The sequence below is a fragment of the Xyrauchen texanus genome, chromosome 16, assembly GCF_025860055.1.
Source record: "Xyrauchen texanus isolate HMW12.3.18 chromosome 16, RBS_HiC_50CHRs, whole genome shotgun sequence".
NCBI classification, from domain to species: domain Eukaryota; kingdom Metazoa; phylum Chordata; class Actinopteri; order Cypriniformes; family Catostomidae; genus Xyrauchen; species Xyrauchen texanus.
This window is the reverse complement of record NC_068291.1, coordinates 10,511,977-10,534,245: the sequence shown is the minus strand read 5'-3', so window position 1 is coordinate 10,534,245 and position 22,269 is coordinate 10,511,977. Positions and strand designations below refer to the sequence as shown.

General features: G+C 38.3%; 2 protein-coding genes across 2 annotated transcripts in view; one reads left to right on the top strand and one right to left on the bottom strand.

Annotated features, from left to right (window-relative positions):
- The first annotated feature begins 1,010 nt into the window (after positions 1-1,010).
- Positions 1,011-8,803, top strand: LOC127657135 (coiled-coil domain-containing protein 177-like). Its single transcript, XM_052145799.1, has 3 exons — positions 1,011-1,159; positions 2,154-5,314; positions 8,307-8,803. Exon 2 carries the CDS (start codon positions 2,160-2,162, stop codon positions 4,671-4,673), a length of 2,514 nt encoding a protein of 837 aa, XP_052001759.1. The 5' UTR covers positions 1,011-1,159; positions 2,154-2,159; the 3' UTR covers positions 4,674-5,314; positions 8,307-8,803.
- A 1,579-nt stretch (positions 8,804-10,382) lies between these two features.
- Positions 10,383-22,269, bottom strand: part of LOC127657257 (pleckstrin homology domain-containing family D member 1-like) — a 32,358-nt gene continuing 20,471 nt past the window's right edge. Inside the window, exons 10-13 of the mRNA XM_052145976.1 lie at positions 21,428-21,560; positions 19,554-19,698; positions 16,736-16,879; positions 10,383-11,681 (exon numbers count right to left, since the gene is read on the bottom strand). Coding sequence (XP_052001936.1) covers positions 11,527-11,681; positions 16,736-16,879; positions 19,554-19,698; positions 21,428-21,560 — 577 coding nt within the window. The 3' untranslated portion in view covers positions 10,383-11,526. The remainder of the gene's footprint in view (positions 11,682-16,735; positions 16,880-19,553; positions 19,699-21,427; positions 21,561-22,269) is intronic.

Genomic DNA, 22,269 nt, shown 5'->3' with positions numbered 1-22,269 from the left:
GAAAACAAATACACACACACACACACACACACACACACACACACACACACACACGTAGTGTTTCCATGTTTTATGGGGACTTTCCATAGACATAATGGTTTTTATACTGTACAAACTTTATATGCTATCCCCTAAACCTAACCCTACCCCTAAACCTAACCCTCACAGAAAACTTTCTGCATTTTTACATTTTCAAAAAACATAATTTAGTATGATTTATAAGCTGTTTTCCTCATGGGGACCGACAAAACGTCGGGTTTTACTATCCTTATGGGGACATTTGGTCCCCACAAAGTGATAAATACACGCTGACACACACACACATACACGCACGCACACACACACACACACACACACACACACACACACACACACACATCAATAACGTATGCTCAATTATATACCTGCACAGATAAAATTGGAATAATATATAGATTTTGCTCTTATGGAACGAAATTGGTACATTTATTCACTAAAGTGGCATTCAACAGATTTAAATTATTATTATTTATTTTACTTTAATAGTGATGGTGGTGTTTTTTACATCAGACTATACTTTGTGATCAGTTGAATGCCACTTTGGTGAATTAAAGTACCAAATTCCATCCGAAACAGCAAAATCTGTACTTTATTCCAAACTTTTTTAATTGAATATAAGTAATATAATCAAATATGAACTGCTTTTAGTCAAATAGTGGAAAACCTACCCGCAGACTCACCTACGTTCATAATTCAGATACAATTACCAAAATCATCCGCACGCACGCACGCACGCACGCACACACACACACACATCACACATTAATACAAATAACTAAACAACAACACATCACCATCCTTAAGCATACTCATAATGACAGCCTCCTTTATGAAATACAGAATTGCCCCACATTCGCCGTTGTTTTCTCGCCGTGGGCAATAGATAACACTGGGACAAAGGGTTGAATCTGTGCAATATGTTTAGAACGCAGTGCTGTCACACGGAGGCGGAGCGCGGATGCTCGACGGCCGGGGATTACAGTGTCACACAGCAGGTGGAGAGATTACTGAGGGAAAGAACCAGACGCGAACCGACCACATAATCAAAAAGAACATTCGATGAGGAAGAGAGGAAATATCAGAGACCCAATCCGCTCTGAATGCGTGAAAAGTGATTGTGGTAAGACTCTTTTATGTGGTTTTGATATTTTTTTGCTAAATATCGCCTTGCGCTGTTACTGGGCAACTGATTTCTAGCGCATTGCCCCGCTTGCAATCAGATGTTATTGCGCTTGGTGTTAGGGTGTACACTCTATTCAGTTCCAAATAAAAGCATCGTTCTAGATATTATTCACTAAATGCTTTGCATGTTGTTAAGCTACACATATACGACATGTCTTGTCCTTACACTGTTTACCAACAACCTCTGTCTTTCGGTGGCTTAGAGAACTATGTTTACTATGTAAAGAAGAATGTTTTTTTTCTTCCATTTTTTTATTGAGGTTTGCGATCATTGCGATACTAATGTGAATAAACAAAACCTGACTCAAAAATACTGGCATTTCAACATCGAACAAATTTAGCTAAGGTTGAGGCCTTTTTTACATTTTGTATCATAGGCCTGTGCAGTTATTATGTTTATATTAGCATATTTTGTAATACAGGTAATTACTTAAATGTACAGGAAATAAAGGTTACACTAGTCAAAGGCATTCTGTTAATGCCCGAGTAACTGCATCAAAGGGGGAGGGGTAATAGATAGATAGATAGATAGATAGATAGATAGATAGATAGATAGATAGATAGATAGATAGATAGATAGATAGATAGATAGATAGATAGAAGACTGACAGACAGACAGACAGATTAAAATGATTTTACATGCATGCATGCATGGTTGCATCTGAATCACTGACTCAAAAAATAGCTAACGCATTTGAGTCTATTACAGTTGCCCAGCATGCATGTCTAATCTTATGTAATCGCCCTATGGCAGTGAATTGTCATCACATACAGATGCGTCCCTTAACCTTAAATTGCACTCTTACGCTTTGATCTCTAGGCAGAAAATATAATCCCTGTGTTTCCAACTCTTGAAAATCTGCTTGTGGTCTTATCCAGCACTGTCACTGAAGCACTGCAGTATTCACATTCTCTCTGTCTCTTCTGTTTAGCAAACCATGGTGGAGCCATTGGAACCTGATGACCAGAGTAAATTCAGAGAGACACAGTTTGAAACCCCTGATGCAGCCTCTGAAGCACCATTTCTACCTGAACAAGTTGATAATAGAGAGAAAGATGCTGGTGTGGATTTCAGTCTGCAGACAGAACCCAGTCCTGAACCCGTACCGAGCTCTGAAGAACTACAACAGCCACAAAACAACCAGAACAGTCAACCAGAAGAGGTAAAACTTCATCTGGATCTTTTCAATTTTTACTCGCCTGCTGCAGAAGGCAGCCGTTATGTTCTGACAAGCCCTCGCTCACTTGAGGCATGCGCACGCTGTGGGGTGAAACCTGTGGAACTTCTCCAACGACCACTGTCTGATTTTGCCCGCGAGGCACCCGGTCACAGCATGCGTGTCGCCACTGGAATGTTTGAGATATACGAGAGAGATAGACATGCTAAACTACGACAGTGCAGAGAGGAGAGAGAGCGAATTATTAGAGAGGAAAAAAGATGGATTCTACAGGCAGCTCTCAACAACAACAGTAGTTTGATGGCTTCAGAGAAGTCACAAGATCCTATTAATGCTGGATTGTCTCAGCAAGCCAATCACAGTTTAACTAGTTCAGGGCCAGCTCCTAAAATGTCACCTGCTTGTAGTGGTGTATCCAAAAAAATGTCCACATCAACAACCCCTAAATGTACAACATCAGGATCAGGAAAGCTTACAAAAAGTTCAGCATCCAGCTGTCCTCTTGTCTCAAAATTTAGTTCGGTAAACTCTGATCACACTTCTAAAGGAACATCTGTAAAAAAGCCCAAGTCTTCTCCCGAAGCAGAACTTGAGGGAAAACCTCCAGGCTCAGTGATCCAACGGTCAATACAGTCTGCTCCAGCAGGGCAGGGCCCAAAGAAAACCTCCATTACTCCCACAAAAGCTGCAAATACTTTCCCCAGATCAATACCAAAACCTTCTTTTCCAAGGACATCGACTTCTCTTGCTCCAATAGTGTCAAGATCTGCTGTCCATAGTCCTGCCAGTGCCAGCACTACTCCATTTGCACAGCAAAATGGACATGTCATTTCCAAATCAAAGGTTAGATGCAGAAGCCACTCGCTGGAGTCTTTGCAAAGAAGGCGTGACAGGATTTACACCTCTACTGTTTCATCAACTACCACCACAACTACCACATGTACCTCCTCAGAATCCACTTCCTCATCATATAGCTGGGATGGTAGAGATCACTGGGCTAAGACATCAAGCCCTCATGCTCGCACTTTAGCTACTTTGAACTCCCTGATGGGTCGCAGTTTGAGCTTGGGAGACCTTAGCCACTCTCCACAGACATTGCAAAAAGTGGAGCGCATTGTAAAGGAGGTGAAACGTCGTGGACTTAAAGCTGTTCCAGAACGTGATCAAAAGATTGCTGCATTAATGCTAGCTAGATACCAAGAGGAGGACATAATGAGTCAAACTCGCTATGTAGCACACCTACAATGGGACAGTGAGCGCAGACTAGAAGAACTGCGACGGGAGCGTGAAGATCAGGAGAAACAGAGGGCTGTGCAGCAGTGTCAGCGTGCATGGCAGTCACAAGTTTCCACTCGGCAGCGCTGGCTTAGCCAGCAGGAGCGAGAAGCTGCACAAGTAAAGCTTCGCCAGGTGGTTGAAAGTGAGGAGCGTTGGCGGGAGCTGGCCGAGCAACAAGAGCGCAGCAGGTTACAGAAGCTGCAACAGACTGCTCGCGAGGAGAAACAGAAGAAGGCACTACAGGAACAGAACCTTAAAGCTCTGGATGAGGAGCGAGCAGCCATGGTTGAGCAGGAGAAACTGCTCCTCAAGGAGAAACTGACCATCGCTGAGCTGAAGCGACAAGAGCGAGAACACCAAATTCAAGAAGAGCGTCGTGGACTCAACCGTGCTGAGAAAAGGCGCCATGCAGCTCTTATACAAGAGATTGCAAGACGTGAAGTGGACGAGCGTGAAGAAGCACGTAGGACAGCAGAGGAGAAACTAAATAAGTCCCTAGAAAACTACGAGCAAATACAGGAACGACGTGGGCAAGAGTTAAAGGAGAAAGCTAAGCGAGAAGAGAAGCAGATCCAGAGAGCACGTCTGGCCGCTGAGAAACGTGAGCAGCAACAAAAAGAACAGATGGAGGCAAAGTCAAAGGAATCAGAAAAGCGAGCACAACAAGCCACACAAATGGCCGAAGAGCGGGCAAGGGAGAAGGCTCAACGTGCAGTGCAGAGCAGGCAGGAAAAGGAACGGCTTCAAAGGCTTAACCGTCAGCGTGTGGAGGAGGAGGAGAAACTGCGCCGCCTAGAATTGCTGCAGTCCATTGAGCGCAAACTAGAAAAAAGTGAACAGATTTTCAGAGAAAAGCGTGCAGTGTTGGAAAGCGCCAGATCAGTGGCACGTGCCTCTTTCCATGTGCGGGACCGTGTCCGCGAAGAGACAAATATGCGCACATTTGACAAGATGGCCCTGGAGGCTCAGTTAAAAGCAAATTTAGTTGAGAAGTGAGCTCTTTAAAGTTCAACTTGTTTGCTCTTTCCATGCACATCTGTCTAGAAATAAGCTGTGCTAGAGCCTACATGCTAGCCTCATCTCCAAACCACAGCAACAATTTAGCTGATTGTGCCCTCAAGTGTCATATAAAAAGATTCATATTTGTATTCCTTTATTCCTGATGCTAGATTATTTTCATCATGTCATGTGAAGAAATATTTTTTCAGATTTATTTTATTATTCTCAGAACTTTGTGCTTACAATATGTGTGGATACTCATTTGTTTGGGCATGAATGTCCTTTTTTCGGTACTTGGCAGACATGTTGCTTTGGGAACTGTACTATTTAGTATATAAAGAGTTCATTGTTTACCAGGAAGCTTGGCACTATGGCAACAGAGATGGCTTCTTTCTAAGGCTGGCTTTATTTTAGGGAAAACCTTGTTTTAGGAATCTAGGTTGTAAGAGGGTGAGCCATGACTTGACTGTTTAAACCAAACTTCAGTGAATTGCTGACCCAGCATTACAGCCGGGAGTAAGGTCATGACAAAGAATGATCTCAGCACAGTATAGTTGCTGATGAAGCACAGGAGCTTTTGATCAGCAACAAAACCATCAGTTCTCAAATCCACACTGACATCACCTGCACTAATCCAGGTTTGTTTGATTTCTTATTTTCTGTTCTTTTATCTCTTTTCTTTTTTCTTGTCTTAAATAAACTTAATTTTGAGCATTCTATTTACCATTCAACTGTGTTCAGAATGTAATTTTAGCTTACTTTATCTGAATACTGCACAGTATACACTGTATACTACTGAAAAATGATAAGTAAGCATTATGCAATGATAATGATTCAAACATTAATATGTTACATTGTTGTCAAATTACCTCAGCATGTTGCATGTGAGTGGAGTCCAGTTTTCACTTGTGAAATAGTTATTTTGTACTTTTAATTTATTTTTGTAAAACTGTCCTAACTTTTGGCAGTTCAGTCAGATAATGAACCAAATTATTGAAGTTAACTAAGTAATAGTGTACTAAATAATTCTTTCCTCATTAAAATAGTTTTACACCTAAAGAAATTAACAGTGTTTAAAATCATGACCAATCACATGAGATGAAGACCCCCGACAAATTGGTAACCTTACAAAAGCTGTTTTATTCTACATGGAGATGTTCTCCTTATTGGGGCTGCCATTTTAGAATCACATGACCAGCCAAATACAACTGGCTTAGTTTCAGTAACCGCCTTGATATTGCACACATTCTTATACACATGGCTGACTGTGTATAGTGAATTTCTACAATGGCATCGGTAACTAAAATCTATTGATTTTGTATGATGCTGCATCCACACTGCTAGGTGTCACTGTAGGTCCAAGATGACACAAACTTTTGAGTTACTAATGGCTCCTACACACTACACGACTTTCAAAGACGTAGGATTGTGGTACCATTCATATTACTCAACTGTCTGTCTTGTCATTTAAGTCATGGCATCATATATTTTATTGGTTAAACTATGAAAAAGTACCTCCTTCTAAAAAATCTACCTATTTGCTTTCCTGACTGTCCAAGAGAATTTGTGATTTCTCTCCAACTCTTCTCTTTCTCCACCCGGTTGTGGTACAGTTCAGAGGAAACATCAAATAGCCACTGGTGTTCCTGCCAATGTTCCACATCTTTTTTCCTCCATTTCTTCGGTCCAATTAGAGTTTCTTGATACCGCTGGTACATCAGGACTCCTCCCACTGAAACTTCCCGTGCCGTTTCTTGCTCTCTCATTGGCTGTAGGTCAACATTGCTGTTTTATTCAGTCAAAACATATTTCACACTGCACGATTTGGAGTAGCAGACTGGTCCAGATATTAAACAGCCTAGATATATCACTGACATCGGCGACGCGTCAGCGTTTCCCTTAAATCGTGTCTTTTATAATTCATACATTGCGATCGTCGCTCACAGGAGCGAGCTCCGATATGCCCACGATTTCAGGCTTTTGTCGGCAATCTCCACAAAGCTGTCGGCGAGCGAAAATCTGGCTTAAAATCGTGTAGTGTAAACTCGGCATAAGTGCACCTTTAAAAATCACAGTTTACTTGCAGTTCATACGTCACAGTGGAAATGAAAGGTCAAGTCGTTCATGTTGAATTGTGGTGTCAGGTACTGAGACATTGCATATAGAAAATTTGCATACTGTACATACTATATACTGCAGAAATACACTGCCTTGTCAGTTGCATAGTTTAATTTCCATTGGACCACCTTAAGCTTTGATTACGGCACGCATTCATCGTGGAATTGTTTAGACAACCTTATGCAACATCACAACATTTACCTCCATCCAGAGTTATACATTTTTTTGGCAGAGATCTTGTATTGATGACTGGAGAGTCGAAACAATCTGTAAAGTCTTCTCCAGCACATCCCAAAACCTTTAATGGGGTTAAGGTCAGGACTCTGTGGTGACCAATTCATGTGTGAAAATGATTCCTCATGCTCCCTGAACCACTTTCACAATTTGAGCTGGATGAATAGTGGCATTGTTGTCCTGGAATATGCCCGTGCCATCAGGGAATACAAAAAATCTATTTATGGGATAACCTGGTCATTCAGTACATTCAGGTAATCAACTGACTTCATTTTATTGCCGCATAATGTTGCTGAGCCTAGACCCTGAATTGTCGATGACCCTGATGCATCTATTGCTTTGGAAAAGGGTAAATCTGGACTCATCAGACAACATGACCTTTGTCCATTGCTCCATAGTCCAGTCTTTATGCTCTCTAGCAAATTGTAGTCATTTTTCCGATTAACCACTTGTGGCCACACAGCTGTTAAGTCCCAATCCTCTAAGATCTCATCGCATTGTGCATGTGGAAATGCTCTTACATTCAAAATGAAACATACCGTGAGTTATACTGTCTATTTTTTTACAATTTGTCTTCACCAAGCGTTTTAGTGACCTCTGATCATGATCATTCAAGATTGTTTTCCAACCACATTTCTTCGTGAAGCTGACGGTTCACCACCATCCTTCCAGGTTTTAATAATGCGTTGGACAGTTCTTAACCCAATACCAGTGATTTCAGCAATCTCCTTAGTTGTTTTCTTTGCTTGATGCATACCAATCATTTTCCCCTTCTGAAACACAGTAACATCTTTTCCATGACCATGGGACACGTCTTCCGACATGGTTGTTTAAGAAATGAGAAGCTACACATTGCATCAGTTAACCAGCTCTCGTGTTTCTAAAAGTGCTATGTCATCCTGGTACAAATCTAGAGGACAGGATTTATGGAGAGCATCAATTTCTGTGTGAAAAGCACTGCAGTGGTTCTATGAGAGCTTAACCCATAGTGATGCTTATCACGCCAGCCATCTGTCACAGGGTTTTTCAACTGTACAGCAGTCTAGATTCTGAACAGAAACTGTCAAGTTTTTTAATCCTTCGAAGTATGGGCTGTTTGGAAAATTAATGCAATTATTTAAAAGATTATTGCAAACATTTTTTATCCTCAAGAGAGGTCAGCCTTAAAGCATTTGTATGCATGTCCTCTGCAGCCTAAGTATTATTATTTTATTATTCGATAAACAAGTGTCAAGCTTCTATGAAATAATTGACTCCGGTTTGTCTCTTCTGACACAGGTTTGGAGTGGACAAGATGGCGTTGACATCCGTGAGGCTGATTCAGTTAAATATACCCTAAGAGACTGCAAAAAACATTTCAATTTGATCACAGGCCCCTTATTCCCTTTCTGGCAGTGACTCAGCTAAGCATGACGCAATTGGAAGGCTAACACTGATAAACACTATAAACACTGAAGCTATGCTGCTTAAAGGTTATACAAGATCACACATCAACACTGCTTTTAACAACATAAAATCCCAAAAGATACCATTTCATTTGTGTTGCTGTTATGCATTGCTGGTTAAATTTGAGGGGCTATTTAAATGAAAGCAAATGCAGTAGTGGTGCTGCTTAGTGACAAACAGTTAATAGACAATTACTAATTACTGTTTAATTGTTAGTTATCTCAAAGGCCTGAATGTAGACAGTTATGTTGCATAAATCACTATAAAAAAATAAAGGAGAAATAATTTCCAACCTTTTTTTTTATGTCTTTGGAAGGGTCAATGTAAAATACTTGTAGTTCCTTAGGCTTCAGGATAGCTTTTAACATAAATACCATAATTTAATTTTAAAGGTGGTGTGTGAATTTATTTTGGTGTTTGTGGTACTTTATAATAATATAATTATTTATATATATATATATATATATATATATATATATATATATATATATATATACTATAAAATTCTCTCTCCTATCCCACTTTAATATGCAGAGACAGGTATGATTAATCATTAGGCTGATTACCCTAAAAAGTATAATCAGTGTGGCGCTATCAAAACATTTTGAAATCATCAAGCTGTGCCATTTATCACAAAAAAAAGACTTAAATTCTGGATTCCAGGATTGGTTTTAGTTAACCAATGATCAAAACAAACAAGTACAACCCCCCTGTGACGAGGAGGAGGGTGGGGCGGGCTGTGACTATGCACGCCCGGCCCCCAATCGGGCTAATTCGGGAGCGAAACACTCACATGGCAGCTGCATGTGGCTCTCTCTCTCTCCCGAACTGCAGCATTCGCTGCACTTATCCCTCTCCTCGGCTGATTAGCCTGATTGGGGGCCAGGCATCCGTATTCATGGCCCGCCCGACCTTCCTCCTCCTCATCACACTCCCCCAATATTTATACCATGATCATGTAGATGCTTCAAGCTGCAACATCACCAGTATTCAAGCCAATTCTACAGCCTTGGCTGTGAGGGGGTTCTATTACAGCTGCGGAGAGAGTGACAGTATATGTTGCATCTTTTCCCATTTTACTGTTTTAATTCACCACTCTCTATTTTTCCTCTTCTGGAAAGTCATTCGAATGTAATGATGGATTTTTTTCTTTTGGTCTTGGAGCAAATGGGTAAGTGAAAATAAAAAATTTACCCTGCAAGCGTTTACTTCCACGTTCCAAAACCGGGAGTCTGAAAAGGTCTATTCAGAGTTTGATCCCAATGTTATGATTAGTCCACATGCTCATTAATATGTATCAAGGGAAAAGCCTATCGAGTGTCACGTCTCGTGAGAGAGTCAGCGAGATTTACTTCTCCGCTGAAGATGTTTACACAAACTATGATCAATTATAAGAAATTAAACACAGATATAACACAGCACAAGAGGACGTTAAAAAATATGATCAATCGAAACATTTACACAACTAATCTCTATGAAATCATGAATAATTATAATACATTCACACAGCACAGAGGATCACTAGTAAATGATAAAGAATTTAATGGCATTTGCACTGCAAGAGGAAACACTGGTTCTGCTGCAGCAAGAGCACGAAAAAAATCTTAATGTCTGTCTATTAAAATAGATAATATGTCAATATGAAAGTAACTTTATATAGGTCCACAACAAGAACAAGATGGCATGTAATTTTAAAAGTTTAATATCTTGATTTGAAATGTTAAAAAATGGAAATTAAAAGCTTTAGTAGTCATTTAAATGACTAACTTAATATAATGTAATACTATTAGATGTTAATACACTACTGAATAACAAAAACAAGAAAATGAGTAGATGGTATGCACTAATAAATACTTATTTGTTCTTTCTAGCAGCATAAGACACAATAAAGACATATTTGGTGTACCAGTGTGCTTTTATTGAACTTAAAATGAAATACTGTATGTTCATGGCATCTCTGCCAGCAAATCCTATAAGAAGGGGTTTGGGTGGCATTCACACTTTTCTGATATATCTACAGTATATTGTAGAGATATTACGTTTTTATATTTTAAAGTATTTCAATCATTATTGATATTGTATTAATAACTTACTTGAAATTATATAATCATGTTTTGGCATTTCAATTGTTTATTTATTCATACATATTTTATGGCCAGTGTGGGAAAATGGTTGGGGAAAAGTAAAGTGTCTTTAAACCAGTGCAATAAATAATGATCATAAATAGCTTATTTTGTAAATTTCTAAAATTGTCTCGTTGAAGTGCACTTTAAATTGGAGTGATAGACACTGGGGGGAGTGACTGTCCCTTTGCTCACAGCTGATTGGTCCAGTATCTGGATGAGATCTATGATCGGGGAACATAACCTGCCCCTGAGCAGGTTAGCCGATTAGGGTGTTACTATGGTGAGGAATCCTGAAGAAAGCCTATCAATTTTACTTGTACCGCAAATTCAGAGTTCGCTCAAACTACGTTTAAACTTTTCTAGCTAGCTGCTTAATCCTGCTTTGTGACATAGGCCACTGATGAACCCAACATAGCTACATTGCCAACAGCATGACTTTGGGATGGAACAACCTGTTTTCCAACCATTAGCAGATGGGGGAGTGTTCGGGAAACCTGTTTGAAAACATTATTTTTGCAATTCCATTAAGTGACACTAGTGGGACAAAAATTAAACACTTCATCTATAATTTTAGAGGCCAAATTACTTTGTGCATTTAATTTTCTACTTTTCATCTACATTTTAATTAATAGGCTGTGAAGGGTATATAGTTACAACAGACCTGTTCATTTTTAATGTATAAATTGTTTTCACCTAAATGTGATTAAAAGTATCTATATATTTTTTTAAAGATTTTGAATATCTTTGTATGTCTAGTTATATGATTCTACAGTGCTCTACATATACAATTAAGATTCCCCTTTCTGAAATATGACTGTTGAACTTTCCCCAAACATTGACATACAGTTGCATAAGAGAAACCCAGGATTACACAACAACTCCCACTCCCTCCCTATTGGTCTATCAGTCAAACAGGCATAGTATTGTTAGTCGTCAGACTGAACAGTCTCCTGGCGGGTGATGATCTTGTAGACACGCTGTCTCAAACAACTGTCTGAAGTCAGAAGAATGGCAGTTTCTTTCAGCTCGTCTAAACTGGGCACTTCACCGTGTGAGGAGGCAAATGACTGAGAGTGCTTCACTGCATACAGGAAATAAGAGGGAAGAGCATTTTAATTAGGTGATGGAGTGAGTTAATTTAATTGAAGAAATTAAATGTAACTTTGAATTTAGAGCCAGCGTGAGTGCTTCTCAAAGTTATGGTTTTTCAGAATGCCAGCACAAACGCATTGTTTAGATTAATATAAAGTTTCCTCTTGACATTTTCCACAAATAGGGTACAAAGTGGCACCCCATTACTTTTTTAAAGCAATAAAGGCACACATCCCATCTTCTTTAAAATGATTTATTAGATATGTTAGATAAACTGGTAACTTTATATTAAGGTTTATTTGATAAATTCAGCCAATGCATTAGGTATTATGAGCTAACAATAAACAATATTACAGCAGCCACAATGCAGACAAAAACAGACAGAAATTAAAGGGTGAGACCCTAAAACATACACACACATGTGCGCGACAATGGGGTAAGCAAAATAAATTAGTTTTTCTTTTAATTAAGTTTATTTTTCTTACCTCATTGGAAAACAATTTTTTCTTGTTTTAAGCATATATCTCACTCATTTGATTAGATTTGAGACAATCTAATCAAATTAGTGAGATGTATGCTTAAAACAAGAAAAAATTGTATAAGACTTCAAATGTAATGGCAGTTTGCTTGTCAAGTAAATTATTCGCGTTTTAAGAATATTTAAACGTTTTTACTAGAAAACAAGACAATAATAATAATATTTTGCAGTGCACACACATGTTTGCAAAATAACTTTTTACTATAGAAAGTTTGAAATTGCTAAATGTTTACTCCTATACAGTACTTCTGTTTTATATTCTAATTGAATTTTCAGAATTTTGCAGTTCATTTCTGCTCGTTCTTGAGATTATTACGCATTTACTTTGAGTTATTAAATTTTTATGTTTGAAATAATTAATGGTATTTCCTTTCCTTTGTAACACCATGGTTGGGTTTGATTGCAAGCATAATGACGTTAACTGTAAAAACTGAGATTTTAAATTCCTAAACTTCCTAAAAATCGTAGAAACTTTCCCTGTCTTATGTCAGTTAGGATCACTACTTTATTTTAAGATTGTGAAATGTCAGAATAATAGTAGAGAGAATAATTTATTTCAGCTTCTATTTATTTCATCACATTCCCAGTGGGTCTGAAGTTTACATACACTTTGTTAGTATTTGGTAGCATTGCCTTTATATTGTTTAACTTGGGTCAAACATTTTGGGTAGCCTTCCACAAGCTTCTCACAATAATTTGCTGGAATTTTGGCCCATTCCTCCAGACAGAACTGGTGTAACTGAGTCAGGTTTGTAGGCCTCCTTGCTCACACATGCTTTTTCATTTCTGCCCAAATATTTTCTATCAGATTGAGGTCAGGGCTTTGTGATGGCCATTCCAATAACTTGAAATTGTTACCCTTAACAACTGCCACAACTTTGGAGGTATGCTTGGGGTCATGGCTCCAAGACCCATTTGCAACCGTGCTTTAACTTTCTGGTTGATGTCTTCAATATATCCACATAATTTTCCTTCCTCATGATGCCATCTTTTTTGTGAAGTGCACCAGTCCCTCTTGCAGCAAAGCACCCCCACAACATGATGCTGCCACCCCTATGCTTCACGGTTGGGATGGTGTTCTTCAGCTTGCAAGCCTCACCCTTTTTCCTCCAAACATAACGATGGTCATTATGGCCCAACAATACAATTTTTGTTTCATTAGACGGGAGGACATTTCTCCAAAAAGTAAGATCTTTGTCCCCATGTGCACTTGCAAACTGTAGTCTGTCTTTTTTATAACGGTTTTGAGGCAGTGGCATTTTCATTGCTGAGCAGCCTTACAGGTTATGTCGATATAGGACTTTTTTTACTGTGGATATAGATACTTGTCTATCTGTTTCCTCCAGCATCTTCACAAGGTCCTTTGCTGTTGTTCTGGGATTGATTTCCACTTTTCGCACCAAATTACGTTCATCTCTAGGAGACAGAATGCGTCTCCTTCCAGAGTGGTATGATGGCTGCGTGGTCCCATGGTGTTTATACTTTGACTGTTGTTTGTGCAGATGAACGTGGTACCTTCAGGCATTTGGAAATTACTCCCAAGGATGAACCAGACTTGTGGATGTCCACAAAAAAAAAAAAGAGTTCTTGGCTGATTTCTTTTGATTTTCCCATGATATCAAGCAAAGAGGCACTGAGTTTGAAGGTAGGCCTTAAACTATGTCCACATGTAAACCTTCAGTTCAGTACACCTCCTATCAGAAGCTAATTGCCAAAAGACTTGACATAATTTTCTGGAATTTTCCAAGCTGCTTAAAAGGCACGGTTAATTTAGTGTAATTTAGTGTTAATTTAGTTAGATTCTCACCCACTGGAATTGTAATATAGTCAATTAAAAGTGAAACAATCTGTCTGTAAACAATAGTTGGAAAAATTACTTGTGTCATGCACAAAGTAGATGTCCTAAACGACTTGACAAAACTATAGATTGCTAATATTAAATCTTTGGAGTGGTTAAAAAAATGTGTTTTAATGACTTCTGACTTCAACTGTACATATCTTCGGATAAAATATAAAATGAGATTACAACAAGCCGTCAGACAACACAGTAGGTGGCTACAGCTGTCTTCTGGTTGTTACTGACATGACATGTTTTTCAAGATACTTATATTCAAGATATTTATATTTTGTTCACCAGATGGCAGCAATGTGCCTCCAATTTACAGTGCATCCGGAAAGTATTCACAGCGCTTCACTTTTTCCACATTTTGTTATGTTACAGCCTTATTCCAAAATGAATTATATTCATTATTTTCCTCAAAATTCTACAAACAATACCCCATAATGGCAACATGAAAGAATTTTGTTTGAAATATTTGCAAATTTACTAAAAAAAATAAAATAAATCACATGTACATAAGTATTCACAGCCTTTGCCATGACACTCAAAAATTGAGCTCAGGTGCATCCTGTTTCCACTGATCATCCTTGAGCTGTTCTACAACTTGAGTGGAGTCCACCTGTGGTAAATTCAGTTGATTGGACATGATTTGGAAAGGCACACACCTGTGTATATATAAGGTTCCATAGTTAACAGTGCATGTCAGAGCAAAAACAAAGCCATGAAGTCCAAGGAATTGTCTGATGACCTCCGAGACAGGATTGTATTGAGGCACAGATCTGGGGAAGGGTACAGAAAAATGTCTGCAGCATTGAAGGTCCCAATGAGCCCAGTGGCCTCCATCATCCATAAATGGAAGTTTGGAACCACAAAGATTCTTCCATAAGCTGGCCGCCCGGCCAAACTGAGCAATCGGTGGAGAAGGGCCTTAGTCAGGGAGGTGACCAAGAACCCAATGGTCACTCTGACAGAGCTCCAGTGTTTCTCTGTGGAGGGAGGAGAACCTTCCAGAAGAACAACCATCTCAGCAGCACTCCACCCATCAGGCCTGTATGGTAGAGTGGCCAGACGGAAGCCACTCCTCAGTAAAAGGCACATGACAGCCCGCCTGGAGTTTGCCAAAAGGCACCTGAAGGACTCTCCGACCATGAGAAACAAAATTCTCTGGTCTGATGAAACAAAGATTGATCTCTTTGGCCTGAATGGCAAGCGTCATGTCTGGAGGAAACCAGGCACTGTTCATCACCTGGCCAATACCATCACTACAGTGAAGCATGGTGGTGGCAGCATCATGCTGTGGGGATGTTTTTCAGTGGCAGGAACTGGGAGACTAGTCAGGATCGAGGGAAAGATGAATGCAGCAATGTACAGAGACATCCTTGATGAAAACCTGCTCCAGAGCGCTCTGGACCTCAGACTGGGGCGAAGGTTCATCTTCCAACAGGACAATGACCCTAAGCACACAGCCAAGATAACAAAGGAGTGGCTACGGGACAACTCTTGGAATGTCCTTGAGTGGCCCAGCCAGAGCCCAGACTTGAACCTGATTATATCTCTGGAGAGATCTGAAAATGGCTGTGCACTGACGCTCCCCATCTTCAACAAAGTATTGAGCAAAGGCTGTGAATACTTATGTACATGTAATTTTTTTGTTTTTTATTTTTTGTAAATTTGCAAAGATTTCAAATAAACATCTTTCACTTTGTCATTGTTATGAGTGCAGGATGAGTCAGACAAGGAGTTTGGATCTACGTGCGGGTTTTAATGAAGACAAAGTAAAACAAGCAAGACTGGAACAAAGGAAATAACCACGATGGGCAAACAGAAACTAAAACACGAAACATTCACGGGCACACGAACTGGGAAAACACGGCAGGAATGAACACGGAAAGACAGGCATGGGAGCGAACATCGGAACACGGGAACATCAGCGACATCAGAACAGTTGAGACAACAAACGACAAGGGAATGGAGGAACAGCAGGGTTTAAATACACAAGGACAGGATGATTACAAACGATAAACAGGTGCGAACAATGACAGACTGGAACATGGTGACGGTGACACGAAAAACACGGGGCAGACAACCAGGGATCGTTACAGTCATTATGGGGTATTGTTTGTAGAATTTTGAGGAAAATTATGAATTTAATACATTTTGGAGTAAGGCTGTAACATAACAAAATGTGGAAAAAGTGAAGTGCTGTGAATACTTTCCAGATGTCACAAATTCATATTTTCTTTATGTTTCAACTTATTGAAATGTAGGTTCTGAATTAATTTTTTAAACGTTTGCTCATTTGTAAATGCAAATTAATGGTACAGTTTAGAAATGTACATGTAAATAACACAAAAATAGCATTATATTCCAAAATTTTCTTAAAATTAATTTTTTTTGCTCTTACTTCAGGGAAGAAGAAATTGGATCATTATCATCATCACACACACACAAAAAAAAAAAATTAGTTCTACACATCTGACTCTTCCGGTCAAAAATTACTGCGAATACCAAAGGGAAGTATCCTTTTTTAATAAAATAGGAGGGTAATTTTTAAGAGTTTCAAGGCCTATTTTGGACAATTTCATGGCCACTATTAATTTCCAGCATTGCTCTGTCACATTTTACAAAATTCATACTATGTGCACCTGTGAATGTTTACGCTTACACCAGTGCTGCCTTGAGGCCCGACGCTGAATACGGCAGCTTTTGATGCGGCGAGCAGCAGCTTTATGCAGATATACTGCATTCTTCATGATGGCTGGTAGCTTGGCCTCAATCTCTGCAGCACAGATACATTCCTCAAAGAACTCTGGGAGTACAATGCACAACTTTAGTTTGACATTTAATAATGTATACGGTCAGGATGAGCATTAAAGTTTTAAGCAAATTACTTTAAAATAACAATAACATTTATATATTCTGGATAACTCAAAGAAGAGGAAATAATTTGGGGAAATCTATTATGTAATTATTATCTATGTAAATATCACCTCTTTATAGTTGCAGTACCACATAGCAAACTAAAAACATTTGAGCTTATATCAACTAAAATGTAACAATATATGGTTCCTAGCTGAGGGACAATCCATATACATTATAATACACACAGTTTCAAAAGTACAGCAGAAAGGCAAACATTACAGTATATGTTTTAAAATGTTTTAGTGTGGTAAATTCAATTACTTACCTTACATGTGAAAGTATATATCCAATATTATTGTGACAATGTAACGCCGGTAAACCCTGTAATCTGTTAAACGCAGTAATGCTGGTAAATCCATGATCATTTTATCACACAGAAACCATGTTAAAGGTGCACTCAGTAACTTTTGTCTTTGTGTCATAGCGGCTAAGATGCAGCATCATTTAAAATCAATAATTTTCAGTTTCGGATGCCATTGTAGAAATTTTAAATTCACAGTCAGCCATGATAACTTTAATCATTGAATGAAAGTGTCAAATAACAGGATGGTTATTGAGATTATACGAGTAGTATTTGGCTTTTCATGTGATTCTAACATGTGCAGACCCTCCCCATGTGGATTAAAACAGCTTTTATAAGGTTACTGATATAACTGTTATATTGCAAAATTGCAATTCATGTCTTTAGGAGTTTAAGGAAATCAATGACTGAGTGCACCTTTAACAATTATAATGTTTACATCTTATGGCTATACTTTTGAAATTGTGTTTATTTTAAAGTTTATGGTCTGGCCCCTTTCACTTTCATTGTAAATGACTTACTGAAACCCTTTTTTTAATAAACAATGGTCAAAATAATTGTGGTAATCAGAATTATGTCAAGTAAGCTTAACTTATATTGAACCTGGAACATTCCTTGACGCTTTAAGCTTGACAATCTATTTATGTATCAATACATTGTTTTGAACAATTTGTTGCTTTTAAAGCAACATGACATATACTTTTTTAACACTTTGAACTTAAAGCTGATGTAACTCTTTTAGATGACATTAATATTTCTTCCTAGTTTAATATGTAGAGACAACTGTAAGTCAATTGTACTGCAAGTTGATTTCACCTAAAAGTGGAGCTATAAAAAAAAAATCCTAAGTTTGTTTGAGAGACCGATACAGCCCAACACAGCAACATTGGCTCAACAAATTGTGTGAGTTTGGGGTGGGACTCTTTGTTTTTACAACCAATGAGTTTTCTGGAATCTTTTTGCAATTTTGTTTGGGGATGCTAGTGGCTTAGAAATTGTACACTTCAGCTTTAAGTCAATCTTTTGAGACTCTCAGGAATATTGGAACATGGTCCTTGTCTTATGTCTTGGAAATGTACTGTATATTAGGGTTGTGGACATGAGTTGCTTGACTTGGACTTGAATTCTTTGGACTTGAGTCACACATTTGATGACTTGTGACTCGGGTCGACATTATCAGAGAAGACTTACCACTTGACTTAGACTTTGACAACAATGACTTGCGACTTGACTTGGACTCAAGCCCTCTGATTGGAAAGACCTTATACAATCAATGATTAATTTCCCCAGTAAACAATTCATTTGATTTTCAAATCTGCATTTCCATGCTCCACATTCAACCATTTAGAGAAACAACCAATCAACTTCCACGAGAGCAGGACCAAGTTTGAAGATTGCGCATTCAAGGATGACACAGCCAAAGAAGAATATAATATCAAAGGCAACAAAAGGATTGCAACATGTAGAACCTGTGGTTCAAAAATGACAGACGCTTCATCAACAACATCCAATTTTTTGAGGCATCTAAAAACCCACAGACAGAGGTAAGTTGAGATTGTTAAATGTTACACATCAGTTATGGTTCAGTAGCATTTAACTTATTGTGTTAGCTAGGTTAGCTAGCTAACTACTCAGTTCCACAGAGCTCAGTGCACTGCAACTAAAGTTTTGGTGGTTTTTTACATGCCTCATTGCTGAAACCAGCTAAAAGATGCACTGTGGATTATATGTGGAATTTTCAGACAGTCCCTTACCACACCCTCCACGGCATCAGTATGTTTTAACAGTAGCGTTTAGATGGGTTGCCACCCATCCTGTATTTAAAGATGAAATTATGCATACTGTATCAAATCAATACGGGACGTGATTTGTCCTTTATTTAAGCTGGTCAGATGGTGTCATGGCGAAATCATTCCAGATCGTTAATTTAATATTAGAAGGAAATTTTGCCTATGGTTCGTAAGGGCTCGTCTGAAAAGTCCACACATTGTGCTAAAACGTACTGATGCTGTGGAGGGTGTGGTAAGGGACCATCTGAAAAGTCCACACATTTTACTAAAATGTGTTTAGAGGGTGTACTATAGTAATCACTCATTTGGGTGAAATTGCACTAATGACTTGTTTATAACTTGATTCTTAAAGTTGAGGACTTGGGACTTGTTTGGACTTGAGACTTACTTGTGACTTGCAAAACAATGACTTGGTCCTACCTCTGCTGTATATTTAGGCTCTATCTGGTATATTTACTGAGTGCACTCACTGCGGAGATGGCTGACGTCTCCCTTCATTCTTTCATCTCTCTCACGGGTGCGTTCTATTGCATTTAGACCCTGTTCTAGATCTTGCAGCGCCTCCTCAGCCAATTTCAGCCTACGCTCCAGTTCCACACGAGACTCCATCTCAGCCTGATGTATATAGATACACAAAGACAACAAATACACACAAACCGCATATGATGTAGATTATAATGGGGAAGAGTAATAGAGTATAAGAGAGATACATTTTACACATGAAGGTATGGAGCAGGAGACAGGCGTGCCCTTTATTGAATTTCAATAGATTTTTGTATCACTGAGAAGTAACATAATGAAGAAAGATGTGTAGATCCAGAGAAGTCTAATGTGGGAGAGATATGCTGCTTGTAACCTGATAATGCTGTAGACTGTTAGATGCAAAGCAAAAATATCACAGCACTCAAGGAAATGTTCACTCAAAAATTTAAATTCTATCAAACATTTTTATATAATGTTTTTGTTTGTGGAACAGAACGAAATCGCTATTTACTGATATTCACTGATAACCTTCCACTCCGCTGAAGCTCTGGAATATTATTGTTTCTGTGCGTTCAGATTATAAAATAATAATAATAAAAACCGCAAAATATCAATGGATCTTGCATGACTTGCAAGCAAATACGGGTACACCAGTTCAAATATGCCAAATGGAGAATGAGATTTGAGAGCGGCAATGGAGGGGAAGATTTTCAGTAAATAAAAACTTCAATTTTAATCTGTTCCTCACACATAGCTATCATATGGCTTCAGATTACTTGAAATTCATTGGGATATAGTCCACAAGTCATATAAACTGCTTATATTTATTATATATTTATTTACTTTTTAGAAGTTTGAAAGATACAGTAACTATTAACTGATGTTGTATGGTAAAGAGCCGTGTGAAAATGCTTCAAATATTCTGTGTTCCACATAAATTAATAAACAAGTAAATAAATAACAGCTGATGAGTAAATGGTGATTGAATTTAATTTTTTGGCAGAACTATTTCTTTAAGACAGAAAGCAAAACATCACAATGTTCTTAAAGGGGTCATGACACGAGGAATCAAATTGTCCTTGATCTTTTGACATATAAGAGGTCATTGTACAATAAAAACATACCGTAACTTTCAGAATTGAAAACTTCCTCCTACATAGAAAAATAACATTTATTTAAACCAAGCTGCAAAAATGGCACGTTTGGAATTCGTGGAATGCCAATGCATATACAATGCCTGTCTGGATTGAAATTCTTTTCTGTATAAACTTGCACAGACGAACAGCTTTGACCGTTATTATACATCTCACAGCACTTTTAAAAGATGCAATGTCAAGTTATAACTCTAAAATGGAGACCCCCATTGTGTTTCATTCAGCTGCGCTGCCATGCTGTTGTTTTGAAGGTGTCCTGGACCGTATTTGCCCCCATCTGTGCAATTTTAATTGTTTGATTTTTGTAAACATGGACTTCTTTGATCGTATCGTTGCCTGTAGTGTGGAGTTTTTTAATGTTCTTCGGATTGTGTTACAAATATAGTTGTATTTGAAGGGCTGCATGATGTTAGCCAATCGGAACAGTGGGCCAGAACTTCAACAATATTGAAGTTTCAGACAGAAGGCCAGAGACTTAAATTATTAAGTGGACCTCAGGGAAGATAATACATTTATAAAAAAAAAGGGTAGGATGTCATGACCCCTTTAAGACCAGAAAATGAGCTCTAAAACATTTTATTGTTACTGTATCTCCCATTGTTTATAAACTGTCTGTGCAATGTCCCACAACAAAAAGTTACAGCTTTTTTACTCCCTAGTTTAATTCTTTTTAGTGCTCCAACAATTCAGGGCACTGTAGTTCTCACCTTCAGCTCTTCCTCGGTGTGCTGTTTATCTGTTGTGAGCTGCGTGAGAGACTGCTGGAGAGTGTTAGCTTGAGAAGAATAAAACTCTCGCTCCTCCTGCAGCACTTTAGCCCGCAGTTCATTTTCCTTCAGTCTGCAGAGGGCGACAGAAAAAAAGGCTGGCTGACTGCCATAAACACTACAGGGGGAGAAGACACCAGAGAGCACTGCACTGTGATATGAGCTCTGTTGATGCCAGAAATGCAGTATTTTCAGAGGCTTGTTCGGTGCCCTCCGTTTCTGATGGAAAAGCATTGACAAAAATTATTTATCATCCTTTTTTCTAGGGGATTTTGTTCTGTTCTCTATTGGGTTGTCAGTCAAATTATTATTATAATTATTTTATTTATTTATTTATTTTTATAAATATGAATTTATGGATATTACACCTTTTACACTGCAAAAAAGAGATTGGCTGTGTAAAAGGTTAATTTGCTATATTTGGAATGGAATACTACACTGTAAAAAAAAAACTCAATCCTGTTGTTTTTACAAACTGGCTTCTGTGGTTGCCAGAATAATTATGTAAAAAAAAAAATACAGTAAAAATGTAAACAACTTTACTGAACAACCTGTACATTTAACAGTTTAATATTTTTAAATGTACATGATCACGCTGGCATTGTAAAAAACAACAACAACAATAAACATTCTCATTAATTTACAGTAAAAAAGAAAAACTTTAAAAAAAAAACAATTCTGAAACTCAAACCATCTGCTTCTTACTTTATAAGAAGAGCACTTAATGACATTATGTTTGCCATTAATGGCTCTTCTAGGAGCATTGACCAATAAACAGAAAG